This window comes from Dicentrarchus labrax, unplaced genomic scaffold, assembly GCF_905237075.1.
Source record: "Dicentrarchus labrax unplaced genomic scaffold, dlabrax2021, whole genome shotgun sequence".
Taxonomy (NCBI): domain Eukaryota; kingdom Metazoa; phylum Chordata; class Actinopteri; family Moronidae; genus Dicentrarchus; species Dicentrarchus labrax.
Window position 1 is genome coordinate 867,869 of NW_026136723.1, and position 26,883 is coordinate 894,751.

General features: G+C 38.8%; 1 protein-coding gene across 1 annotated transcript in view; it reads left to right on the forward strand.

Annotated features, from left to right (window-relative positions):
* Window positions 1-26,883, forward strand: part of grin2da (glutamate receptor, ionotropic, N-methyl D-aspartate 2D, a) — a 129,180-nt gene that overhangs the window by 85,147 nt on the left and 17,150 nt on the right. The window contains exons 10-15 of the mRNA XM_051391068.1: window positions 5,916-6,041; window positions 8,521-8,633; window positions 11,183-11,299; window positions 11,887-12,047; window positions 16,752-16,821; window positions 17,511-17,628. Of these exons, the coding sequence (XP_051247028.1) occupies window positions 5,916-6,041; window positions 8,521-8,633; window positions 11,183-11,299; window positions 11,887-12,047; window positions 16,752-16,821; window positions 17,511-17,628 (705 nt within the window). The remainder of the gene's footprint in view (window positions 1-5,915; window positions 6,042-8,520; window positions 8,634-11,182; window positions 11,300-11,886; window positions 12,048-16,751; window positions 16,822-17,510; window positions 17,629-26,883) is intronic.

Here is a 26,883-nt window from a genome sequence, read left to right on the forward strand (position 1 = left end):
GCAGTGGTGACATTTAACAAGGAAAGAGTCTTTCTCTTTGTACATGCTGAGGGCTATGCCAGAGAAAACAGTTGCACTTTTATGGCAATATTTCTAAAGACAGCGTGGTTGACAACCTCCCCAAGTCAAGTAGCCAGTTTTCATCAATGCCTCATGAACCGCTATGACCAAAGAGGAGAACTAGATTCCATTTTCCTATGCACTAGTCTTCCAGGTGCACATTATGTTACATAATATATGCACATAATATTTGCATAATGAACAGTGCATGCTATGGTAGCATTATGACAGAAATAAGAGGGAGACTATAGATGGAAATGTCCTGGTTGTCATATACGGAAACTGAATATTAATGGATCCATGTAAATTCTTAAAAGGAGAATATCTCACTGTAATTACAGACCATAATCACAATATTATGTTAATGTAAATGTAGTTAATGGCACATCATACATAGGGTGTCCTTGTCCTGTGCTGCTCTGGTTCTCTCTGGTGAACTAAACCTGCACAGGTTTACAGCTGATGACTCTTTAAAGGGACTGAACATGAGCCGACTTCCTTTAGTAACTGCTACTCTCAATGCTCTAAGTACTAAGGTCACCGCTTTGAATCTCTGGTCCTGCTGGGAACATGTTGGCAAGCAAAATGAATAAGTAATGCTATCACCTTACATAGCAACTGCTGCTTAAATGCCCTTGAGGAAGGGCAAATAAACCTCATTAACCCCAGACTTAACCCCATCTGCTCCAGTGGATCTGCCCACTGGCACCAGTACCAGACCTGACAGCTTCCAGGTGTGAATTTTAAAGAGGGCATCATTGACAAAGAGCATATGTCTTCACTTGACTTTCCCTGATTAAATATGGTATAAAAATAGATCTTCTGTTGTCCAACATGGATATATAGCTGCTGGAACCCTGAGACTCACTGAGAGAGTACATGGATGCAAAATAAAATAATAAAGCTCCTCAGATCTTAACTCAAGGCTGACAACACTTTGAAAACAACCTGCTGTCGCTTTACACTCCTCACCCGGCAGACTAAGAGACAATAAATCAAACGCAACCTTCAGTGTTTGCAGTTTATTTACACACTTCCTCTGCTTATGCAATTTCAATTAAAATAAGAAAGAAATAATACAATTCAGTAATCAATGCTATGTCCAGTGCTTAGGGGCACTGTTAAAAAACTTAAATTAAATTAATGTTCAATGAAAATAATTATGTAAATTAGTAAAAAAGTGGCCTTGAAAAAGAGGAATCATGCAAACTGCTGATTGTATTAGTGGTGTTTTCACTGCTTACTTTCTCTTAGCACGTCATCAAGGAAGGAACTATTAGTGAACTAAGCAATCTTTTGTGAGAAAAAAAACTTCAGACAAAAGAATGCAATCAAATTTTGTCCATCACTTTTAAATCACCTCCCTGAGGCGACACTGAACAAATGAGACAAAGAAGCTCAGCATTACACTCAAATCTCAATGTTTTACAAAAACACAACCTGTCACATTTAAATATCTTATAAAGGTCATAAAAATTACAAGACATTAATTTCAAGTCTAATAATATAGTTCTGATGTCTAGACTCTATAATGATGAAGAGAAAAGAGCACAAGCCACAAAAATTATAACTTCCCTCATACATTGAACCACTTGTTCATTTTTCTTTTGTCAAACAAATTCTCTGCTTTACACTAAAGCAAGCTATCAATTTATGGAGTATCTGTGGAGTCTAATACAATTCAGTACAAGAGCTTTGTGAGACGGACAGTGTTTATGTCACGCTCAGGCTGTGTGTGACACATGTTGATTCAACTCGGTATTCATTGCTCAGGCTGTAGTGTGTTTTATTGGACTGCACTTGCCTGAAGTGTTTCTAAAATACTGCCCCTCTCATAAAAACATGCTTGAACATACATAAAAAAGACCTCTCACTATAAAGCAAGTCAAGTTGAATTAAATCTTGTCAGACACTGCAGTATTCTACTGGATGGCATTAGATCATACAGTACAATAAACTAGTAATTTACAGTTAAGTGCCTTCAAGTGTGGTCATTTTATTATAATTTCATAATGCCACTGATGCTGTACTTTTCAACTGAATTGTATTTGTATTGCACCAAATCATAACAGAAGTTATCTCAGGACACTCAGATATAGAGCAGGTGTAGCAGACTCCTTATAAAATAAAATTGTGAAAAAGGCTGGTGCCCAATTTTTTTCTATTCATAATTTTTGTCTTCTTTCTTGTTCCTAGCATGCCATTGAAATACAGAGAGCACAAAATCATCAACCACTTTTGAAAATGGAACAGCAGAATGGCAATTTCTGTTGCCAGTCTCCTCAAACAGGTCACATCAGAAAACCATTATTGTCCATCACAAGACATTCCAGGAACACTTGACTATCAGACATATTGTGACCTTGACTTCTTACATGCCCAAAATATGACCTCAAAAGTTTAAATGTACTATTAGTCAAATACTGTAAAAGAAATGTCCAACATCTCTTCCACTTTTTTCTTTGTGTGTCTATTGACATCCGTCTAGTGTCTCGTCACCAGTCCAGTGATTCATCACTAACTCATGAATTATGTTGCATGTCTTAGTGAATCCTGAAATGTCAGGTTTTTTTTATAAAGTATTTTATTGGCATTATTATTAAAGTAAGTAATTCATATTCATCATACAATTTTTATTTTCTTCATCCTCCTTCCTCTACCCAGCATTATCTTTGAAATTGTTTATGTTTCTACCAAAATCCGATAAAACAATGTATCATAAAACCAGAATAAAATCAAATCATGTGTGAACAACATGATAGGTTTCTGCACCTGTGATATCCACCACTGCGACAAAACCTGGATGGAAATAAAACTTACAGCCTCACGGCGCACAGTTTGACAGCTCAGCCTTAAAAGCATATTAACCCTGTCTGGCAGTAAGTTTAATGGATAAACCCTGAGCTTCTCCACCTGCGCCCTCACTGTACTTCTTCTCTCTGCAGGGGAGCATCAGCTAAAAGCCTCGTATGTAAACAGAGCTCGTTGCTCTTTGGTATGTCAGCGTACAGACGAGTTCGATTTAATGTCTCTTCCTGGATGTAACGCTGAGAGACAAAGGTGTTGATGAGTCGACCCAGCAGCTCAGCTCGTCTCTCCGCTGCTGTTTGATTAGCGTTACAGCTGCCACTGCTGCTGTTGTCAGCGTCGACAGAAAATCCCCCACTAATTTGGCAAATCTCAGAAGTGTCTGCTCGTTTCCTCAGCCGGCAGTTAGACTTGCACCCATCTCTTTAGAAGGACGAGATGTGGAGAGGCAATCTCCTGTCTTCACCCAGAGTACCTCTACTAGAATGCTCATTTGCTTAGTCATGCAGTTAAGGAATGACATAAGAAAAAAACGAAAATCAGTTACAAGTTACTACAAAAAGTTTTTTTATATCAGTTTCCATGTTTTTCATATACTTGTATTTAAAACATATTTCTTATTCTTTTGTGTGAAGTTGGCAATAATAAATATGCAACCTCCTGTTACACTTTCAAAATAAAGCTTTCTGAGGTCGCAGTTTGGTTAGGTTTAGGCACCAAAAACCACTTGGTTAGCTTTAGGAAAAGATCTTAAGTTACTTTAAGTAAAATATTTTAACTTACATACATTATGTAGCTTTAAATAAATCAACGTTTACTTTTGGTTTCACACAGAACTTGAGGACTCCCTACGTGCACTTTGTCGCTCTCCATATTGCACTTTCATCCACGTGTGTACTTGTCACGTCGAGGTGAGACAAATGTGACAATGACACGGTATCCTCTAGTGGATCGGCGGGTTTATTACACGTTTTGGTGTGAGACAGGGCTTCAACACAAGATACCATATATTTTTCAGGTGTCAAAAAACAAAAGTGAATAGCTCTCAAAATGTTGATCACTTAAATTTTGCCTTATGTAACTCTATTTCCATATTTCTGAATTCCAAATAACACAAAATACATTAGTGTCCTCCCTCATGACCCCTCCTGGTTTGAGACATCTTACCCCTGTGTCACTCAGCATCTTGTATTCATGAATCTTCTCTGACATGAACGCAGTGTGACCAACAGCTGCCCCCGTAGACAGACTCCAGCCCGTCTATCCTCATCTCTCTGGTGTGCTCTTTTCACTGTCTGCCTTTGTTTATCCTCACATTAATGCATGAAATTTAACTTTTTGGCTCATCTGCCAAAGGTCTTATAAACTAAACAAACTGAAATGATTTTTTCTCCCCAACCAAAGTGACAGCCATCTACTTTGCATAATGATTCAGTGTGTGAAATAAAAGCGCAGTCATTAAAGCACAGAAAAGGTGGAGGCGAAGAACCGCAACACAAATACACCCAGTACTTTATTTTATATCAACTCTCTTCTGGGGTGTATTACTGAGCCTGTATCTTTTCCACCTTCTAGAGAAGATGAGAGAGAGAAGTTACTCATGTTAAAGTCCGCCAGTAAGAAAGCAGTTCATGGGTAGCAACAGTAGAAACTGTAGCAAGTCTTGTTGCTATGGAAACCTGCAGTTAATTGTTTCTTGGAAGCCGGTTTAGTGATTTAACTGTTAAACTGACCTGTGGTTAGTCATTTTAAAGGCCACGAAAACACATTTTCTCAATCAGCTTCTTATTATGAGCGATGGGCTCCTACATGAACACACACTCCCGCCATGATTAGAGCAGTTTTAGTTATTTCACATGAGAGGTTTCTTTCTGCGGTGTGTTGTCACTACTTTGTAGTGAGTGGGGCTCAGTTGAAATTGTTTTCTTATGAGGCCTGGTCAATCAAATCTGATTAAACCCCACCCACACAGTCCTTATGATGCTGATTAGCTGATTTTTGAGTGCTGGACTTTCAATTAATAACTAATGTTTTTATCCAAACTTTGACTTTGATTGATATTTACTGAGTCATAGATATTAAGTGTTACAGAGAAATACTTTACACACACCAATGATTAGTTTCTTTATGGTTGCCTATTTACAGACAGTACGGATCATTATGAAAATAACATTAGCCACAAAGGAATCAATTCTGGCCCAAATATGGGTGATACAACTACATAATTATGCATTTTGAATGTAAGTATTCCTTATTGCTTACTGCTTCCACTCGTAAAACTTGTACAACTATGTCATATCTTCACCATCCTAGGGGAAAAAAATCAGCTCACAGAACAATACTGAATGATCAGAGGGGATTTGATGAAGTGCACATGCGCTGCACTACACCACTGGCAAAAAGAGAAGAGCAGTTTAAGTGTTTTTTCTCTTTTTTGTGGCTTCACACTGTGTGTTACCACGTGGAAGAACATTTGTAAAGGTGCTCTCAGACAGTGAGTGGTTGCTCTACTGCAGAGTCCTACCAACTGGTTACACCAGTGTTCTCCATTTTGAATCCCCCTCCCTCTTCTTGCTGTCGACCTGTGCAGCATGCATGCCATTATGTTTACATGTAGGAGGCTGTGGCGGTATCAACTCCCTGTGCACCATAAAGGCGTATCCACATTATCGCAGAAAAACAGCTTTTGCCTGCACCTCCTCTGTTATTGTGTATGTGGTGTGTTGCACAGAGCAAACAGGCTTCACATTGAGACAGGACAAAAATATCTATTTATTTGATTGATTTGATTGAAGAGCAGAGTGCAAACTGTGCCAACAATTATTGATTCAAAACATTCAAATATTCTTATCTCAAGAAGTGATTAGCGGGTGCAGTGGGTGATAACGGTTTTTATTCATAACTTTTTTGTTTCAGGACACAGTTTCTTTGTCTACAGTCCAGTCGTGACAGACAGTTTTCCATTTGATAAAGTGGTAATTAGCAGATGACAGGCAAACTTCTGAAACTTTATCTGATATTTGCATGTGTGTTTGTGTGTGTTGCAGAGCCCTACAGCCCAGCGGTGTGGGTGATGATGTTTGTGATGTGCCTGTCGGTGGTGGCTGTCACCGTCTTCATCTTTGAGTTCTTCAGCCCCGTGGGATACAACCGCAGCCTGCAGAGCGCCAAGAGTAAGAGACGGAGTCACTCCAGCGTCGGCACGCCAATCAACCCGCCGCCACTGCTCATTTCATGACATTATTACCAACTTGTCACTTCGTCAGTTATGTAAGCGAGGGGGGGCTGATTCGAGGAGGGTGTTTGCTCAAATTATGCTAAGCATCCCACTTTTTTGTCAACAGATGAGTCAAAACAATCACTCCACACCCACGATCGAGCTTATTTATTTTTGATTAAAACAAACACTGGCTGCGCGGTGGTGGTTTGACATTTTTACAGTACTTGTCAGTTCATCATTTATTCCAACTGCTGTACTGGCTGCTACATTCATTTTAAATAATCATTTGGAAATGTTATTCATTACTTTCTAATAAATTGACACAAATGGAATTATACTGAATTGGAGAGACGGGTAGGTCTTTGTTCATCATTGGTTGTCAGTTCTAGCTTCTTCTTTGCTAAAACGCGTCTGCTTGTGCCTTTTTTCTCACAGTTTTTAATCTTAGCCTCCATTTCCATTTTCTTCTTAACCTACATAACAGTAGGTGGTCAAAACGTCCACTTACCAGCTTCTAGTGACTGGAGAAGCTCACACACCCCTCCAGTCCTCTTCTTCAAGTTGGGTGTGCCAGCAGAGATCTTGACCCTCCTATTGTGATGGGAAATATACATATATAATGCTAAAATAAAACAGAATATGTTAACATGTCCCAACATATTACGATCTAAGATGACCAAACAAAGCTCAAGGAGGTCATTCACATCTGATATCAAAGACCATTATTGAAGCATGATAGGAGATTACTACACCCCCCTCCATATATGACTTCTTCAGCTCTGTTAGTCATCCTATTTAATACCTTTAATGAGCAGTTCATGATTATGTCCATGTTTTGAGATATCCACCTCACTCCCAACTCATCAAATACTATACCCGTTGGTCAGTGGCCCTCTGCTTCAAAATAGAACAATGTAGGCACTCTCTAGCACAATTTCTGAACACAGGGCTCCTCTCAAGGTTCTGCAGTCAAGTTATCAAAAATAAATTTGCAACTTAAGACTTTCTTTTTCTTTATACTACATCTCCAGACTTTAAAGATGGGCACATCCAGAAGTCCCTCTAGAGGGACAGCTAAAGCGTGCTTTGACCAAACAGCAGTATTTGAAGAGTAGGAGGACGAAGGGAGACCGAGTTGCAGATTTCTGTCTCATTTGGTTCCCTTTTGTGATGTTTAAAGCATCAGAATGACACTGTTGTCATGATGATACTTTCTACTGAGGACATAGACATAGCAAATGTAACTAGAATATGAGTGTATGACTACTACATACCACCATAATTACAGTAAGTGGGAAATGTGTTCCCCCTTCCTTTCATCTCTCTTTTAGCTTTCAAAGTTTTACGCTTCATTTTGCTGTTAAGCAAAATTAAGTCTGTCTATTGGCTTTGATATATTCTTCTCTGCCTTCTTTTCCTTCCGTCTTTTCATTGATACATCCAGTTTAACTGCAGAAAAGTTGACAAGTCAGTAGATTCTTCAAACTCTCATCTTCTCTCCCCCTATCACCCACCATCCCATCTAGAACTTCAGAGTGTGATGAATCTCTTTACAGTAAGAACTCTATCACCACCTTTCATTTCAAACAACCAACTAAATTCCTCTATCTGCTCTATTTTGTCTCTTATCCTTCTCTCTCCTCTGAGGCTTCACAGTCTATATCCAACATAAGGGAGCCTACTGCCAGGTTTCATTTGTAATACCTCCATAAAATCTTTCCTCTACCCTGTTTTTAACTCACATCTTTTTGACAGTTCTAATATCAACGTAGAGCAATTTGTAACCGGCAATCACTGCTACTCAAGATCATAACAGATATGTAAGTAAAAAAAGTATCTGGACGCGCTGTCCACATGCTTTTGTGTACTGTCAAAGCGGTGGAAAGCTTAAAAACCAAAAGAGTGGAGGCTGTTATAGCAGCAGATGAATGCCCATTGTGTTAGAATGACATGTTCCCCAATCACATACTGTTATAACTTGGGTGTCCTTATACTTTTGACCATTTAATATATTTTATGTCCGTAACAGTTTATTTGGATAGTCTGCCCACAGATAGTATTTGAAACTTTTCCAATGCTTCGTCTGTATATGTTTACCAGCTTATCTATACTGTATATGTGGCAATTAATACCTTAAACATGTGTGTAAACCTAACTAAAGATTAACCACAGTGGTACAATATCAGAAAACGGTTTTATTTGTTAATACGTTGTTACGATCTGTAAGTGGACTATCGAAATAAAGTCTTGTGTCTTATCATTAAATATGGGCCTGCAATATATTCTCATTATCTAACTTTAGATTTGATGCTACTGACCCTCCTACTTGGTCTAATATCACTGAGCACACGTGTGTCGAAGTGTTCTTAATCTCCTAAAAACTTTCTTCCTTTTACACTTTGTTCTTCTCCCTCTCTTTCTCTCTCTTTCAGAGTCAGGAGGATCTAAGTTCACTATAGGGAAGTCGGTCTGGCTGTTGTGGGCGCTGGTCTTCAACAACTCTGTGCCTGTGGAGAACCCCAGAGGAACCACCAGCAAGATCATGGTGATCACTCCACCTGACTCACTGACTCACTGCTTAGTTGATTGGCTGGCTGATTGCTTGATTGTTTCATGTAGTTGGTAGTTAGATGACCACTCAACACCTAGAAGCCATTCATTTGATTATTTGCAGGTGAATTTTTAGCCGTCTGGTAATTTTAGATGTTATATAACCTTTGTTTCAACAGCATTTAAATCACTATGTATGTTTCTCCATGCCTGCCTCACTTTAAAATGTTGTTATATGCAACCTAGATGTTTTCAATGTTTCAATCAATTAAGCTCAGTTTTGACGGCTAGGTTCTTTTGACCAGAAACTCACAACATCCATGCTTATTGGACAACATTTGTAGTTTTTTTTAGATTAATACATTAGGTATTTAACTATTTGAGGCATTGATTGATTACTTTATTGATTGAAAAGTTTTACAATACAATATATACAATATATAACTCCATCTACAACTTCATTTTGAGTATAATTTCTTGAGTTTTTTTTATCCCCACACTGGCACATCCCTAATTTGCATTATCATGAAAAAAATGAAAGTTGTGAGCTTTATGAGCCGGTGCAATCAGTTTGAGAGTGTTCATTCACTTGTTTCACCACGGCGGCCTTTTTAATACCTGCTGTTACTCTCTGCCTTCACAACATGAAAAGAAAAATCAGTCGAAGGCTTGCCCCCACTACCGCAGAGTAAAGAGCCACAGGAGGTTAAAAACTCGAGGTGTCTTTTTTCTTCTGACTGCCTGCCCGAGTGCTTTTCACAATAACCCCAATCATCTCAAGAGCTCATTAGCTGCTCGATAGGCTTTACAAAAAAGGGTCAGAGGGAAGATTTTTTTGTTCTTTTCTTCACAAATGTTGTAGTTTTTAGTTTAACTGTAGGTTTGTTGTATATCACCTTGCAGGTAGAGTGAGATTAATGGTCCTGTAGCCCATCTGGATTTTTAAAATTATACCGAAGAGACAACTGTGTCTTTAAGAAAAGTAATATGATCCATTTTCATAACACATACCAACTAAAATATCATATAAGACAACCAAAAATAATCATAAGCAACAAAAAACAAAACAAAACAAGATAAATGTAATCTTTAATGAAGCCTTATTGTCTGAATGACTACTTTCTTAAGCCTATTCAGGGTCATCAGTGCCTATCCCAGCATGCACTGGATGGATTATTGACAACCATGTATTATTGATATTATACATTCAAGTTTTAATAGGCTTTATATCGACCCAAGGGTCATGAAACTCACCAGGGAGCCATTGGAAGTAATGAGTCCGTCCTTCAACCCTTCCTGTTAGGACGAATCCTCCTGTTGAAGCGTCGTTGAGCAAAATACTTAATCCTCATCCGCTAAGATTACTTCTTTTTAAAATTATGCCTCAGTTGCCAGGGCTATGAGTGTACATTTTTCATCTTATTCATTAAGGAAATTATGCAAATTAACTTTTGGCATAAACACAGAGAGTACTGTGGAAGCAAATAGCCCCGTTCATTACCGACTGCAAGTGCAAATTTAGTGCTAAGACTAATCCACATCTCTCACTTGGTTCCTGGCTGAATGTCAACAGTGCAGCATCTTGCAGCAATAAAAGAAGCACTTCTGTACAGCTAAATGTCTTCACAGCAAGTCCTTAAACCACCTTTCAAAGGAGCTTTTATATGTGCTACAGTGATTTGGGTCGACTGGTGTTATCCAGTAGTGGAAGTTGTGCTTAGATCTCTTACTTAAAAGGTCCTGTGTTTAACATTTTACAGAATCTATCGGCTGAAATTAAATATATGGTATCTTTTCATTAGTGTATCATGTAAAAGTAAGAATTATTGTTCCATTACATGTAAAGGTCCTGCTAGGTAAAGGTGTAAATGCACTTTAAAGGTAAAAAAGAAAATATTCTCTATTTTTATTATCATCAATAAATTCACTAAAAATACCGAAACCAACAATAAATATATCCAACAAGGAAGTCTGACAAAAACACATAAATTAGCCACACTGCTGCACTGGGTGACATGTTCCTTCAGTACCATGAACACACACACCATACCGCTACCAGAAATAGTCACTAGTGCACCAAATGTATATTGATCCACAGCTAAAAATAGTCCTCAACAATAAAAAGTATTTACCCCTGTTTGGGTTTGATACAGTACTAAGCAGTACCTCAAATATGTACTTAAATACAGTGCTTGAAGAAATGTGCTGTATTTTCCATTATTCATATACTGTATATGACGTAATTACTGGAAGGGTGCACAAGAAGATTCCTTCACAGTGCTCTACAATGTGTTACTTTATTATTATTATAAATTTAAGTCCAAGCAGGGACAGACAAATGCCGAGGTTGCGGTGACATTTTTTTGGAGCTGAAGTGTCATGCTGACAAATACAACTCTACCCTCTAGGCAAGACAGAGCGTCAGCTGTGGGTTTAACAATGAAATGCCAAGAAGTGAAAACAGTGTCACTGAAATCTTAAAATACTTCCACACCTGTCAGAATCAGCCCTGATTGATCTTACTCCACCGCACTCCCCCTGCAGGTGCTGGTGTGGGCCTTCTTCGCTGTCATCTTCCTGGCCTCCTACACTGCCAACCTGGCTGCCTTCATGATCCAGGAGGAGTACATCGACACAGTGTCAGGACTGTCAGATAAGAAGGTACGGTCTGGGTGGGATGGATGGATGGTGTGACTGATGGATGTATGAATGAACAGGTGGATGCAGTGATAGAAGAATAGATGGGCCAGATATCTAGCTGAGCAAGGACTCAGAATGACTCTGACAGGCTTTCAAACGTTTTTAACAGTAAATGGAAACAGATGAGAGAGAGAACAAAGAGTAGCATCCTCCTCCAAATGTTGTTTTGTTTCTTGTCTTTCTCCAGAAGAGGTGGGCAACTTCAGAATACCTTGAGTTAACAGAAAAAAAGTAAAATATTTTATATACTCCCTCGAAATGTTCCCGTTCCCTGTTGCCTCCTTTTATTTCTCAGTGCAGTTTCAGCAGAACCCACAAAACTGTATCCTGCTGCTCTGACACTTTAAAAGCTCATCTGTTTTATCAGTCTCCCCCCTCAGCTCCTCAGAAAACTGTAGCAGGAAGGCTGTTCTTTGAAAGTGAATACTTTGTAGCACTTCATCCTGCGGCAGGGATCAGCTCCTCTCCCTCCACTTCATCTAGCTCTCTTAAACTTCCTTCTTTCCTTCTATCGCTTTAATCTCCGCCCACCTCTTTCTCCCGTACAGTTCCAGCACCCGACGGAGCAGTACCCACCGCTGCGTTTCGGCACAGTGCCAAATGGGAGCACGGAGGAGAACATCCGCTCAAACTATCCCAACATGCACCAGTACATGATCCGCAACAACCAGAAAGGTGTGGAGGAGGCCATTGACAACCTCAAGACTGGGTAAGGAACGGAAAAGAGAGGGACATAGGGAACAAGAAAGTAAGGAAGTGACTGTATGAAAGAAAAGTAAAAGGACTTGAAAAAAGGAAGCTTAAATGATAAACCAGACAAGGACAGAATCCATTATGAGTTTTCTGTTTTCGTATCCCCTGATTCTGTAAGAAACATGCTTTACAGTGAGATGTTTTATACTTTAGCTCATTCTGTTTCCTTTTAGAAAATGAAATCCTCTGTTTTGTTAAGTCCATAAGGTTCAATATCATTCAATTCATAAATCTAAAACGCCTCCCTTCTTAAGAGATGATAATCAAATTACCCCCTCTTGGAGTGGCTCGCACTTTTGCAATGGCAATAAATTTAAGGGAAGTGACCAACCCTTGTTTTTTTTCCCTCTCTGAGTTCTTGAAACCCATTGCTCGCTCTTAATAAAGTCACAAAAGAGTCATTTCAGTGTGCACCTCAGATATTCCTGCAACCTGCAGCACCTGCCTGCTACTAGATGTGCATGGGGAGTATGGTTCACATTGTATATCTCTACTTTATGATTGTCTGATACTGAACTAGGAGGAGGACATTACATATCCATGGTCCACACACCCTGGTGTTTTCACTTAATACACCGGATTACCTCCCTGATGGCGCAGTGAGACAAAATTATTTCTAAACATAAACTGCTGGAGCTAGCATGGCTACGATGCTCACTACAGCATTTTACTGTTAGTAACCTCTGCCACTGTTCTAACCCTAACCCTCGGACAATCGGCATCTCTTCTTTTTGCTGCTTCTATTATTTCAATGTGCAGTTAATAAGAATATAAAAAAAGGGGATGTGTGGACTGTGGCACAAAATCGGGTTAATCAAAGGGAAATGACAATAAATGTAGAATGAAATATAATGTGGTACCCAAAATTTACACCAAGCAGTGTGTAAGCACTACTGAAGCATCCATCCATTCACTACATCAAGTCCAAACTCTATTTACGCTGTCACTTCAGACAAACGGTCTTCCCCAGGCCGACTAACATCAGAAATTCAATGGAGAAAAAACGTTTTTGTCTAGCTCTGCAGTATATGTGAAAATGGAGGCACTCTGGGATTATTATACATATACAGATTGGTGATCAATTAAAGGATAAACTGCAAGAAAAAAATGGAGAAAGAAACCAAATGGAGATCCTTCCCTGGGGGACATTTTGCTGCCGTAGACTGGGTTGCCATAGAGAGAGATGGTCACTGCGAATCAATACAAAGTTACTCTGAGTGATCGCCTTTATCCTGTCTAGAAACATTTCTATCTTGATGGGAGTGATCTCTGCTAGGATGATAATACCCCCCCTCCGAGATCCACAGACATGGAAAATCAATGACAAGGAGTATTGAAGTTGCTCTGGAGGTTGGTGGTGGAACAATGCCTTACAAAGACACTTTTTGTAACCCATCTGCAGTTCTCAACATAAAGGCAGTAGGAGACGTGTGTTTTAAATGGCTGCCTATGGAGATTACACCTCACTAGGCATGTGGATTGATACATTTGTAGAAATGGAAGCATATGACATATAACAGACGTCTAAAACGCTCCAAAAACACTTAAAAGAATAAAGAAGAACATACTTCTACTGTCATCCACTTTAAAAAAATCTCTGCCAGCTTTCTGCCACATTCCTGCTGTAATTCACAAGTCGAAGCTGCACATGTTTTGACAGCAGCTCAAAGGGATACCACCCTTCGTCCTCTGCTTTTTATTTATTTTTAACTCCAGGCAACATTGTCATCCACGACTAGTTTCAATTACAGGACCCTCTTGTCTTTCGCAACCTGTTACCGTATTGATCTGCCTCGCCTCCGGAGCCTCGACTAACTGCTGTAACCTGTGCAGCTCCATTAGGATCATGGCTACTAAACGAGGCGAAAAAACAGGAGGCAAAACAAAGTACTTTTAAATCACATGCTAGCAGCAACCGCAGTGCAGGGGGAAAATCCCGCCATCTCAGCACCGGCTGCCACTCAGGCGCCGCTTGTCTTGGGTAAGGGGGTGTTTATTATTCGCCTATGGGGCCACAAAGTGCACAAAGCACTTGCCATAAAATATACATTTGCTCATCGTGTTTGAAGTTGGAGGGGGGGTGAGGAGGAGGGGGAGTGATGTTAGTTGTTGCAGACGAAGGGTTCAAATGTTTAATGGGACAATCAAACGCACACACACTTTGGCATCCCGACAAGCAGCAGCCGCAGTCTTCAGCAGATTTGACGTACCGTGTTATTAAAACTCTCATGATGCATTCCTTTTTTATCATCCTTACTCATCATCCTTGTTCTTCTTAGATCAGTTTCTACCTCTTTCTATCTCATTTCAGCCCCGAACTCTCCTCGCCGTCTCTCTCATTATCGCTGTCCGTGGACATCTTTCTCTCTACCTCTCATCCCAGCGTTATTTACAGAGGAAACATTAGTTTACGCCGTCAAAGCAAAGCACTGTGGAGATTCCTCTTTGATTCTGCTGTCGAGGCAACAAACATCACCTCTCCATCTTTGTCTTGTCTTTCCTCCTCCTCTCCAAACTCCCTCTCTCTCTCTCCTAATCCTTTTTCTGTCTTCTCTCTGGCCTTCCTCCTCCCTCATTAACTCCTTGCTCTTGGCTCATCAACTCCTTTTGCTTCTGCTTCGCACTTCCTCCCCCTCCTCCCTCCCTCCCTCCCTCCCCCTAATCATTATCTCTACCCCCCCTCCCTTCTCTCCTTTTCCTGTCACCCACCTCCTCCCCTCCTGCACCATCTAACCTCCTCTTCACCTCTTTTCAATCTTCCATCCTTCAGCACAGTCGTCTTCTCCTCCTCCCCTCATTCCGGGAAGACTTTGGTTGTACAGTGCTGCTTCCCAAGTGTGAATATAAATGAATGTGAAGTGGAAGAGCAGGTGTAGTTAGAAATCCATCATCAGATCATCAGATATTCATCATCAGTGTGAGCCGAGCTGTTACATTCAATCCATTATTTTATGATGAAGTGTTTCAGCTTACTTTTGGTGTACACACAATTTTCCTCCACCTGCCTTTTCTGTTTTTCCTTCACTGAGTCATTTCAATGGATGCAACTAGTATGGTTTTTTAAATATATACTTCAATCTATTCATTTTTAAATTAGGTAGTTAATGGTCAGATTGCTTGTTTTTTGCACTGATATAAAACAATGAAAAGCTGCAAACTCAGTTACTTAAGTTGTACTTAACATTTTTTTTAGAATCCACTAATTGTTACAGCTCAAATTATTTCCTTCTTTTCCCAAAGAGTGTCAGTCAGCTACATTAGCAATAATTCCAAATGCTTAATGTCACATTTTAGAGATGTTAAATTTGAGCAGCTAAGTGATAAATCCTTTAATGTCAGCACCCTAGTTGTAGTTATGAGTTGGAAGATTTGGTGAATTTCTAACGGCAAATTGACTGAAAGATTTAAAGAACAAACATGTGTCAAAAGAGCTGCACATGGCTGATAATTCAATATTATCATATACAGGATTTTAGCAAATTTGTATTGTTACGATATTAACACTCCGGGTATTGTTTTACAAATGAGCGGTGTCCAAATCAATGATTTTAAGTTACAGTTTTGAGTCTACAGAGTCTTGCATGCTTTAATGCATAATTGGAATGCTATTCACTGCAAACACATTAAGCTTGATGAATCTATATGAGATTTTTCACATTATTCTACCTTATAGATATCAGTATTATATAATGCAAAATCTCCACCGTATATAATGCATAACAAGCCTTAACATATCATATTCAATATCTGGTTATATCAGGTTTTCCTGTTCCAATCTGCTGGACATTCAGTGTTTGTTGTCTATTAACGGATTTTATATTCTTTGTGTAGAAGTAACAACATTAAGTGAGAAAGGTGGAGTGCTCTTAGAAGTCTATGAGAGTGAGAATATTTCTTTCTATAGTATGGGAAAGTGCTAGGCTCATGTTCTGAAATTGTTACAAAAATACAGAGAAATGTCCACAGTTACAAGACTATAATCCATTATTTGGGTGGAGTAAACATAATAGCTAGCATACTCCAGATATTTTACAAATATCATCCTGTCCAAGAGCAGTAAAGTGACATCTGTGTCTGCCCTCAGTCCCTTCTCTTTCAGTACTCTCCACCAAGTAAACACTATACTGATTGTTTTCTGTGTTCGTCCTCACCGTCAGTTCCTTTTTCTAAAATGTAATCCTTCCTACGAACGCAGAGTTTCTAGGTTCTAAAACCTTTCTTGAATGCTTCTTAGGTTTTTCTGCCATAGGCTCCAATATACTCCTAGTTGCTGATAGCCTGCTCTATCACTACAGTTATTCTCCCCAGCGATCATTTCTGGTGGACATAAAACGCATCACTACCAGTGTGCAAGCGCAAGAATGTCACTACAGACACCAGATTTAAAAACTAAAGTATACTGTGAAATACAGAGAGATTTACCTGCTGGTGATAGGCTTCATCAGCATTGAGTAAACTCGTTTGACAACGGCTTGAATGGGACATTCATTGATATGTAAAAGTCCTGCACTCGCGCTCACTGTTGGGCATTGTCTAAGCGCTGGTTTATCCATCATCTCTGTCACTTATTACACTAGTTGCACTTCTTCTGCTGTCATTCACCTCCAGGTCAGTAATTTCAATTTCTTTCTTATAATTTAACTTCCTTCCCTCCCTGCAGGAAACTGGATGCCTTCATTTATGACGCAGCGGTGCTGAACTATATGGCCAGAAAGGACGAGGGCTGCAAGGTAAGAAATAGATCTCTGCCATTCCACAGCTCTACACAGTGACACACTCATACATGGCGGCAGCTATTGTTGAAGGTCCTGTACCCTGCAGCTACTGAGTGCTAAAACAACTTCAGTGTGCTCAGCCTAATCATGTGCGAAGACGAATTGCAACAAAAGCACAACAAGCATGCCAAATGAGTACTTCTACATCTGCAATAAACAAATCAAACACATCACATGCATTTATATTTGTCCCTCACGGCCTGGAGCTGGTTAATATTGTCATTTTTGGACAGCACTGTTGATTTATTTATAAGTTTTCATTTGATATGGCTCCCACAGCGAGATGAAAATCCTACCCAGTGATCATTTGTAATAAGGTCTGTGGGAGGCCTGAGCTCCCAGCAGCCTCATACAACAGCCATCACTGCAGTAATTATTACAACTGATGTGGATCTATATTAATTCCTCCACTGAAACAATATCCCACACTCCAGCACTGGGATTTTAAGGGATGTCGATATTAGAGCTGAGCCAACTGCTTTGCATGTGTGCAACAGTAGACAGAAAATATTACAGCAGAAATCAGTACTAATTTTCATTTGCTCATTGCCATCTGTCTCTTTGAATCTGTCTAGGGATTCATGTGCTTGTGTGTGTACGTGTGTATGTGTGGGTCTTTACGTGTTTTTGTTTTATTCCACAAGGTGATGACCATCGGCTCTGGTAAGGTGTTTGCCACTACAGGCTATGGCATCGCCCTGCACAAGAACTCCCGCTGGAAACGGCCACTGGACCTGGCTCTGCTGCAGCTGGTTGGAGATGGTAAGACAGAAGGGTAGAGGGTGGGGCACTCAGGAGCATATGGCTGACAGATGAAGCATTTGAGTCACAAGAAATGACCTCAAAAGAGCAGAAAGTCATAAACATTTCCCACTGTTTGTTACTTGGAACGGTTGGCTAGCCATTAGGCCAATGCATATAAAATAACATGATTAAAGGAAGAGGAAGGTTTTATTCATGAGTCTTGTAACATTTCTGAATTGCATGCTAGAAGAACTCCAATCTGCCCATCAGTCACTGCATGCTTTGCTCATTTCACTCATTTCATTATTAAAACCAAGCTGGAGGTAAAGAGGCCATGTTCACACAGGCAAGTTAAAGGCAGAATAAGGAGGATTTTTTCAGTTGCTGTTTGTGAACGCACCAAAGTTGGCCCCTCCTCCACTACTCAACAACCGAACAAGCGGGAGTGACAGAGAGTAGCGGTGGTCGAGTGAGCTTTAGAGTGAATGAAACCAGAAACAACCCGAACACAGCAAAATAATAAGAAAATACAGGCGGAAAACTGACACAGACACTTCTAGTGGGTTAAGTGATGATTTAGAGGGATTATGTTGTTTATCCCCCAAAATATAGCTTTCCAAACAGAGTACATTTGAAAATGTTGGATTTTTGCAATGTGGACAGGGATAAAAGTTTTTTTTGAATGCAAATCACAAATAATTGTCAAATAATAATTTGCTGCTGGATAAAGTTCCTTTCACATATCCAAAGAGTTTTAAGTAATGTGTATTGTTCTAGGATGTCAGGAAAACAAGTATAGCAACACTGGTAAGGATAGGAAACATTTGATAAAAATCATTTTATCATCAATATTATTGTGGACGAGGTCAACAGTAGATTTTATTAGTCAGCAGTGTGATACAGATGGTGGTTAGATAAAAGAGGACTAAGTCAGGCAGAAGTCAAAGATGAGAAAGAGAGATGGAGCGAAAGGCACGAGGGAAGGGAACTTTTGAGGGGTGAGGATTGGAGAGGGTGTGATGGGACGGGTGAGGGTCAGTGGAGAAATGAAAGGGGAGGAAGGTTTGAAGAGGGAAGAGAGAGGAAGATCAATATAGAAGGTTAGAGGGAGGCAGAGCAGAAAGGAAGAGGAATGGAGGTGTGATCTATACACACACTTGTTTTCTTTCTCTCTGTTCACACACTGTAGCACATCACACGTTCTCTGTCACATCTCTTTGATTACGCACACACACACACACACACACACACACACACACACACACACACACACATATTTATTTCACTTATTTGTTGTTTATGTATGTTGTTGTTTTTGTAACAGTCACCTTCTGTTTGAGATGTCACATTTTTCCTCTTTTTTTCTAAAGCTGGGAGATATAAAAGTTCCTGTGAGGTTTCACCTTCATGCCTCATCTTTCTTCCCATCTTCTGACTTATTTTTCACTCAGATTTCACATTTCTCTTTACAATTCAAATTGCCTGTCAAGATCATTTGAGGTATTTTGGTTTCCTGTTGAGCTGAATGATGACATTTTATAGCAGATTTGGGTTTAGAAAGTGTGTTGTTGCTGCAGTGACAGGTTCTTTTTATATCAGCGCAGTTCTGTAAAAGCAAATGTTAATAATATAACATAACACCACAAAAGATCGATAATAATTGGTCTCACAGAGATTTCTTTCATTGGAGGCGGATACAAAAGTCTGTTTTTCATGTGTGTTTAAATAAAATTCAGCCTTTGAGCAGTGATGATTCTGTTGCCCTGATGGGAAAAGAAAGTATCAAGACAAACATTCCTAAAAATGCTGGAAGAAAAGGCTTTCTCTTCAGCTGGTCCTGAACAGCAGCTGGCACTATGACAGAAACAGTCACACACATGCCTACACTGCATGTCACCTCTGGGAAAGTTCATTCATACAGTAGGTACATAGTTTACCTTCAGAACCTTTTATGTGTTTATAGATGCAGAAAATCTGGGCTGTTCCAAAAGGTCTTATGGTGGGGGAAATTTTCAAAAATAATATAGGACTAAACATGAGGTAATTTATGTATTTATCGCCCAGTTATTCTTAATGAAAAGAGCTACTTTACAGCTTAAACATGCCCTCATTAAAAAATAATGCAAACCCAGACTTTCCTTTTGAAAGTCTGTAAAACAGTTTAGAAGAGGTAATGGTTTCATATTATGTATTTTTAGGCTAATTATTTTACCCCAAAAAATGATTGCCTTAGAACATACACAGTACCTAAGAAATGCAGAAACCACAGTCACAGGACGCTCAGAGAAACTGAATTAGATTATCTACAAGTTTCTGTTCGAGAACTATTCATTTTTTATATTGAAATCAATATTGATTTACAGTTGAATGGTCTAGAGTTTTCTTCCTTCTTTACATCATGAATTAATTTAGCTGCTACCTTATAACATTTTTATTCCGTAATATTTATTTATATAGTAAAACCGATGTCAGAAAGTCAGATACAGATATAACTAAAATTTGATAAAATATAGCAGCATGGGTTGGTAACTTGTTGCATTCAGTGTGAAGTTACTCTTTTACTAAGAAAAGGAGTAAGTGTAGAAGAGAGAAAGACAAGGAATAGTTAGAAAAGAGGTATGACAGAGACAGATGTGAGTAAAGGAGGAGTAGTGGAGGCGCTCATCGCTCCTTCTGGTACCTTTTTAATAGCACAATTAACTGGCTGGCATTGTTAACCAGTCTGTTTATGCCTGTTTGTGTCAATCATGGTCTCTCAGCGCTTCACAGTCCTGCTTCTGATGCGTGTGAGTGTCTGGAAGAGGGGGCAGAAAGGAGACAGATGGAAAGATAGAGAAAATGAGAGAGGAAAGTCTCGAATCCTTTTAATAGTCTGTAACAGTACGTGTATGTGTTTACTAAATACATGAACTGAGAGAAGGTACATCAAAATTTGGATCTGCAGACATATATACGCAGACATATTTGAACATCCAAACTTAAAAAATATGTCAAAATAAGATACAAATATTAAATTATTCAAAAATATGTTCAAATTACTGGTTTCTAGGTGAAAAATGATGCTACAAAGACAAAATCAATGTTATTTTATTAAAAGCATTTGAGTTCTTATCTTCCAGCTGTAGCCTACTTATAAAGAAAATATAATGTTCTGATTTCTTTTTGATTGAAATGTTTTGGCATTATTTGCTCTCCTCCATTCATGTCAGAAGTGCTTTGAATAAAACAGGAGGAAGCAATGTGAATAACTTTTATATACTGACCTTGAAAGGTTCCAGTAATTTGGCTTGCAGTAGTTAGAAGGACTGTCAATATTAAAATAAGAGCCCTTCTTTTATGTTTCGATAATGACAGGAGCTTTTTAGCTTCTGCTGGCGTCAGTGCTCAGTAATGGTAAAATCAGTGATAAATCTGCATTCAAAGAAAAAAAAAAACCCTTCACACTGAATGAGTACCAACTTCAATACATCAGAAATTTTGAAGATGAAGCAGTAATGCAAATAAGCTATGAATGACAAAAAGCAAAATTACTTCACAAAAGCTAGATGAAGACATTCTCTATGACTATGTTTAGGTGCACAGTAGTATTATGATATGTTTATGCCCGTACAGATTTTATCCTGGTTTCAGAAATAGGTCTGCATCCTGTTTTTGAAAAGCACACTCACACTCTGATAGAAATGTTTCTGATCATCTTGCAACCTAAATCTCTATATAGATACAGCAGCACAATTATGTGACATTAAAGCAGCTACAAGGAACTTTAATTTTGTGTTGATTCTGGAGGCCCCTGGGGACGCTGTAGTGTTTCCACCGTTGTTTATTTCAAGGGGAATCCCACCAAATCCGACCCAGTGGCAGGCATTAAGATTAAACAGCCAACATTTTCACTGATGGTCTTGTTTGTTTATGTAGGTCATATACAGGCAAAATATTAAACTGAGATGATCATGTTTTACTTACTTTTTAATGTTTATTTAAGTTACACAATGATATAGATTAGGTTCATTGTATCTACCTATGAATTGAAGTGTAATTCTGACCTTGGTAAGGCAGAATTACAAAAGCAGCAAACTTCAGACAGCCATAAAGCAAAGTTGATTTATTCTGAGCAGTGTCAATTAGTGCAGAAAGTACAGAGAAGTGGACAAAAACATCAAAACACACCTGTGCAGATAGCACACAGTATATAGAAACTTTTTCTAATGTCGTCATTTATTCAGGTGTGTGAATAAATTCAATGTTCTGTATAATCATCCAAATTGGATTAAGAAGTTATTTGTCTGAACAACACTGAAGGACCTGCTGTAAATTGCATTTCACGTTTTTGCTTAATACTATTTAGGCTAATTGTGCTCTCTATATTGTTCACCCAGTAACTCCACATCGAGCCATAGCAACTTTGTAACCAACCCCAAAGACATCACATGAATTCATTTTTCACGGCACATGCACTGTGGCCCTAAACAGGTCCCGTAATTGTTCCTCATAATACATCTCTTTGTTAGAGCACCGTCCTTTCTTTTTTTAGCTCGACTGGTCAGTCACCAAATTGGCTCCTCTGGGGAGCAATTTAGTCCGTTCGCAATTAGTAAGCTCCAGAGTCGACATGGAAAATGCCTCAGTGCCAGAAGTGACAGCGGCTCCCAGGGGCAGAGAACACTAGAGGCTGACGGCACGTAGATTCTGAAAATGTTCAGACTGAAAGCTGAGTTTTTTTTACACCTTAAATGAGACATCTGGCAATTTGATAGGGTGACACCACACTTACCAAACTGTTGATATTGAAAAAATGTAAAACTAATAGTTTTTTAAGGAGGGTCTTCTATAATGTAGAAATGCTTTTAATTTTAAAATATATTTAAACCCTAACTCAGCCTACAGAATAAACTTTTTTAGTTTTTTCAGTTGTAAGTACACTGTATTGCTTTTAATAAAAAAAAATGTTGAAATGCATTACATCGAACATTTTAAGTAACACAAACTCAATTTTATAAGTTAAAAAAGATTATTGATGAAGCACTTTTGCTAACAATATTTAGTGACACTAACTTAGTTTTGTAATTTTCAGAAATTTCTTATCAAGTACTTTTTACAAGGACATTCTTCACAGTACAAATACAATTGACACAATTAAGTCAGTGCCACTTAAAGCTACTTGATCAGGAATGTTTTTTTTTTAACAAAATTTAGTTAGTTTACTTTTGTGATTTCATCAGTTCCAACTATTTTTTGAGTTAAATCAACTTATCTGGTTTTACTGTGTACATTTTAGTCATCTTCGTCCTATCTGATCTTCCGGTTTTAATATGTTCTTGCATCTCAATGCTTCCTCTTTGTCTATATTTGTCTTGATAAATTTAGGATAATGTTCATTTCAAATGTAGTTATTACATTAGTACAACTCATATTATCCTCACCATTCTGCAGCCTTGAGTTTGTATTTTCAATAGAAATCTTCTCATTCACTACTTCCAATTGCCTGTACTTTGTTGTTTTTAAATCAGTGTTAAACTACTGCCAGTGAAACTCCATACTTCCACATCATAGACCTTCCAGCAGCTCAAAAGGCAGAACATCAGCCTCCCTGATAGTCTTTCACTGTGGGATATATCTGCAGGAAGTGTTGGTTTCACTTAACAGGATAGAAAGAACGGCAAAGTAGAAGCGGAATTTATTAGTGAAGGAAAACAGTGTTTGTGTTTAAAAGTAGCAGAGTGGCGATGACATGGCTCTGTTCCTGTACAGATGGAGTTAGAGCTATGGATAAAATCCTGAGTTTAGCATGTGATCCATTACAGTACAGGTAGTTTCCCTACCCTTAATGGTTTTTACTTGGCTTTCATAAGTGTCTGTTCTTTATTTACCCATAGGCTTCATTAGAAAATCAGCTTTTTTCATTCAAGATGTTATTGTATTGTGTGATAAACCATAGTGTGTTCCTTTAGTTAACAGGTGTAATAGTCATTAGTGCCTGTTGAACTCTGTTATTGGAGCTGACCCCCCATTTGCTGAAACATAAAGAAGAGACCCAGTTGGAAAGCAGATGCAGTACTTCTGATAAAGGAAGCCTTTTGAAGGTGAGGCAGCTGTGTGTCAAGTCCCACTTGGCTCCAGCAGACTTCCAAGAAATAAACCGTCTTCAAAGTGTTACTGCAAAGGACCGGGATGCAGGAATACGTACAGATACAACTGCTGATGTTGCACCTGGGCTCCCCACAGCACTGCGTATCCAAAGTTCGCCTCCACTCCACTACTCCTTTGTGTCACTCACATTGATTCATGCTGACTGAGCAAAGCCAACAAAACACCACACACACAAAAGAATGATAAAAAAAAAAAGAGAATGCGAACAGCTTTTGGCACTGAGGGTGGAACATACTGTAGCAGCATAGTGCACCCTCGGGAAATTGATTGTTCTTTTTCTTCACATCCTTTTTTTTTTTTTTTGATGGCTTTGAGTCTTTAGAGACCCAGATGTTGATTTTAATTTTATAGACTCAGAATATAGCTGCAGATATTTCTCTGAACCTGCAATTTAGTTCAGTTGAGTTCCACAGTCAAACAAAATCCACAGATCATTTGGGATCAGCGTCTACAAATAAACAAATGCTAGAAATGGCAGAAGTTTCCCTTTAAAAGTCTGGCACTTGGCATTCTTCTTCTTCTTTTACTGAAGAATCCTATAAACCTCGGTTCATTGTGTCACACAACATAAAGCTTTAAATTATTAACTCACACTGGCTCATTCGACATAAATGTTGCTTTGAGCAGAAATTATTTCAATAAGTCTTCAATGTTTAGTCAAAATGGTGGACTACAGTCCCCTAACAATGTTTTTTTGTTGAAAGATGAGAGGATAGAAGACAAAATGGGTTGGTTGTTAAAGTTGAAATTGTTCTGGCAGTTGGACAAAATATTCTGGCTCTGGCTTGTTGGAAGTTTGATAACCCTCATAACTCCAAGTGCCTTGCCAAAGCACCCTTGAAAAGATCAATATTTTTAGGGATCCATCTCCTTAGAGATTAATTAGACTTCACCACCTCCATACACATAGACACCACCTCTCACATCTCTCCCACTCGGAAAACATGCGCTGTATCTCAGGCTGGTTGTCCAATCATTATTTGTGCCTTTACAGTTCGACTGACAAAAACCACTTTCAGTTTTCACAAAACAATTTATTTTAGAGATGGAGAAAGTATGCAATGACACGGCGGCAGGAACAACTACAGCTCATACAATTTACTTCTGTCACTCACAAAAAGCTGCCACAATAACTTTAAATTATTTGCCGTGTTTTCTGTCTTGAACAATATTTCTCTACCCCCAAAGTTCACTTTGCTACATCTACAGTTATTCATATACTGAATATTGTGAGTGTCACTGAGAATAAAATATAATCCAACCAAAATATGACAGATATAGACTATATGAAATGTGAAATTGAACAACTCCAAACCAAATAAGTTTCTTTGTTTAACAAGCTGCCTTCCATTTCCATTAAACAGAAAAAAATATTTTACAGCGAAATAAAAGCCAACCAATCATTACTAATATTTATAGATTGTGTATCTTGCTTGATAGAAACTATTTGGAATTTATTTTTATAATTGAAATGGAGACTACATCCTACTTGTAAGCGAGGCTCCATTTGAGAAAAATCATGTTTTCTTGCATTTTTGCTGATGATGTTGTTCTTTTAGCTTAATCAGACTGTGTCCTCATGTATTGGGGTGGTTTCTGGCCAAGTGTAGCTTGAATAAAGTGGTAAAGTAAGAAAGAAAATGCTCAAGTCTTCTAAGTAGGTAGTTTTACATTGCATTTAAAAAATAATTCATACGACTGGTCATTAAAAGGCTCGTTAGTGTTTTCTGATCTAAAACCTCTGTGGTTTAGTTGAGTAACTAAAACTTTGACTCCATAATAAGGGGTTTTTGCAGTTTTTGGACTACATTTGCTTTTGTTGTAAAGGGACTGGTAATATTAATCTTCTCAATAAATTACCAATGCTGATTTATGTTTTTCTTGTGAGGACTGTTCAGGTTGTGGACTGAAGCATCAAAAATATGTTTCTATGGGCTGTCTGGGTGCACCGTTAAGAGCAACACTCGCTGATGGCACCCACTGTTTTCTTTTTAGGCCCATACACCAGGGGCATGTTGACATGATTGATGTGCATCAACTCGTCAGGATACACCACTGTCCCTATTCCCAATTCTGGCCCATGTCAGCTCTTCAGAAAAGCAGAAATTGTTATCATAGTCACTTGTCAGATCGGACTACTGTACCTTGACTTCTTCTTCTGTCTGTGTAACTTGTTGTGTGTGCAACGGGCATCAGATAACACATTGACACCCTGTGATACGGCTAATATGTGTTAAACTTAAGTGACAGGCAGGGGGTAAACTGGGCCAGAACGATCGATTAATAAGTAAATAAATCTCATGGGCAGTTTCATACATAATCATGTCAAGCGAGTTTATTTTTCGTGTCATTCCTTCTAGCTGATGAACAAATAGGCCGCACACTCAACACACATCCATTTTCTGTTGTCATCCCTTCCCTTTAGTGGGTTCATGCATGCAGATGTCGATCTCTCAGAAGGGAAGCAGCCACTGATGTTCATTTCTTTTGTCAGGCCTCCTTTGGGCCAGTGGGATCCAGAAAAAATATGTCAAGAAATGGGTGCTTAAAAGAAGGTCAGCTGTCCACAAAGGAAACAGGTCCACTGGAACTCACAAATCAAAGTACAAATCAATTAGGGAATTATTTTGAGCATGGGTAATTTTATCCCTGCTGCACCACTACATCAGATGTTGAGGTTCCCCCACCTTCCAAATCCCACAAGAGACAAGATCAGAAGCTCAGGCAGTGTACAAAAACTGCTCTTTTTCATTGAAAGGAGACAGTTGAGGTGCTTCCATCTGGTTGTCTGCATGCATCCTTGTAGAGGTATTCCAGGTGATGCCATATGTTAAAACTGGTCTATAATACCCTTTCCCTGAATGCTTTTGCTGCACAGATTGGATAAATTAGACGTTATTTATAATGCCACTGAGAGGATTGATGATTAGGGCGCTTAAATCTTCACTGCTGACCAATGTAAAGCTATTAAAGGGAGACAGGCACATTCTCAAGGTACAATGAAAGAAATATTTAAGTGTTCCCAAATCACCACTAAACTGTCAAAAAATCAACGGAATAAAAATATTAATTTAATTTTAAGCTCTGGCTTTTTCCCCTCTGTATTTGCACGTCTGTTCCTTTCAT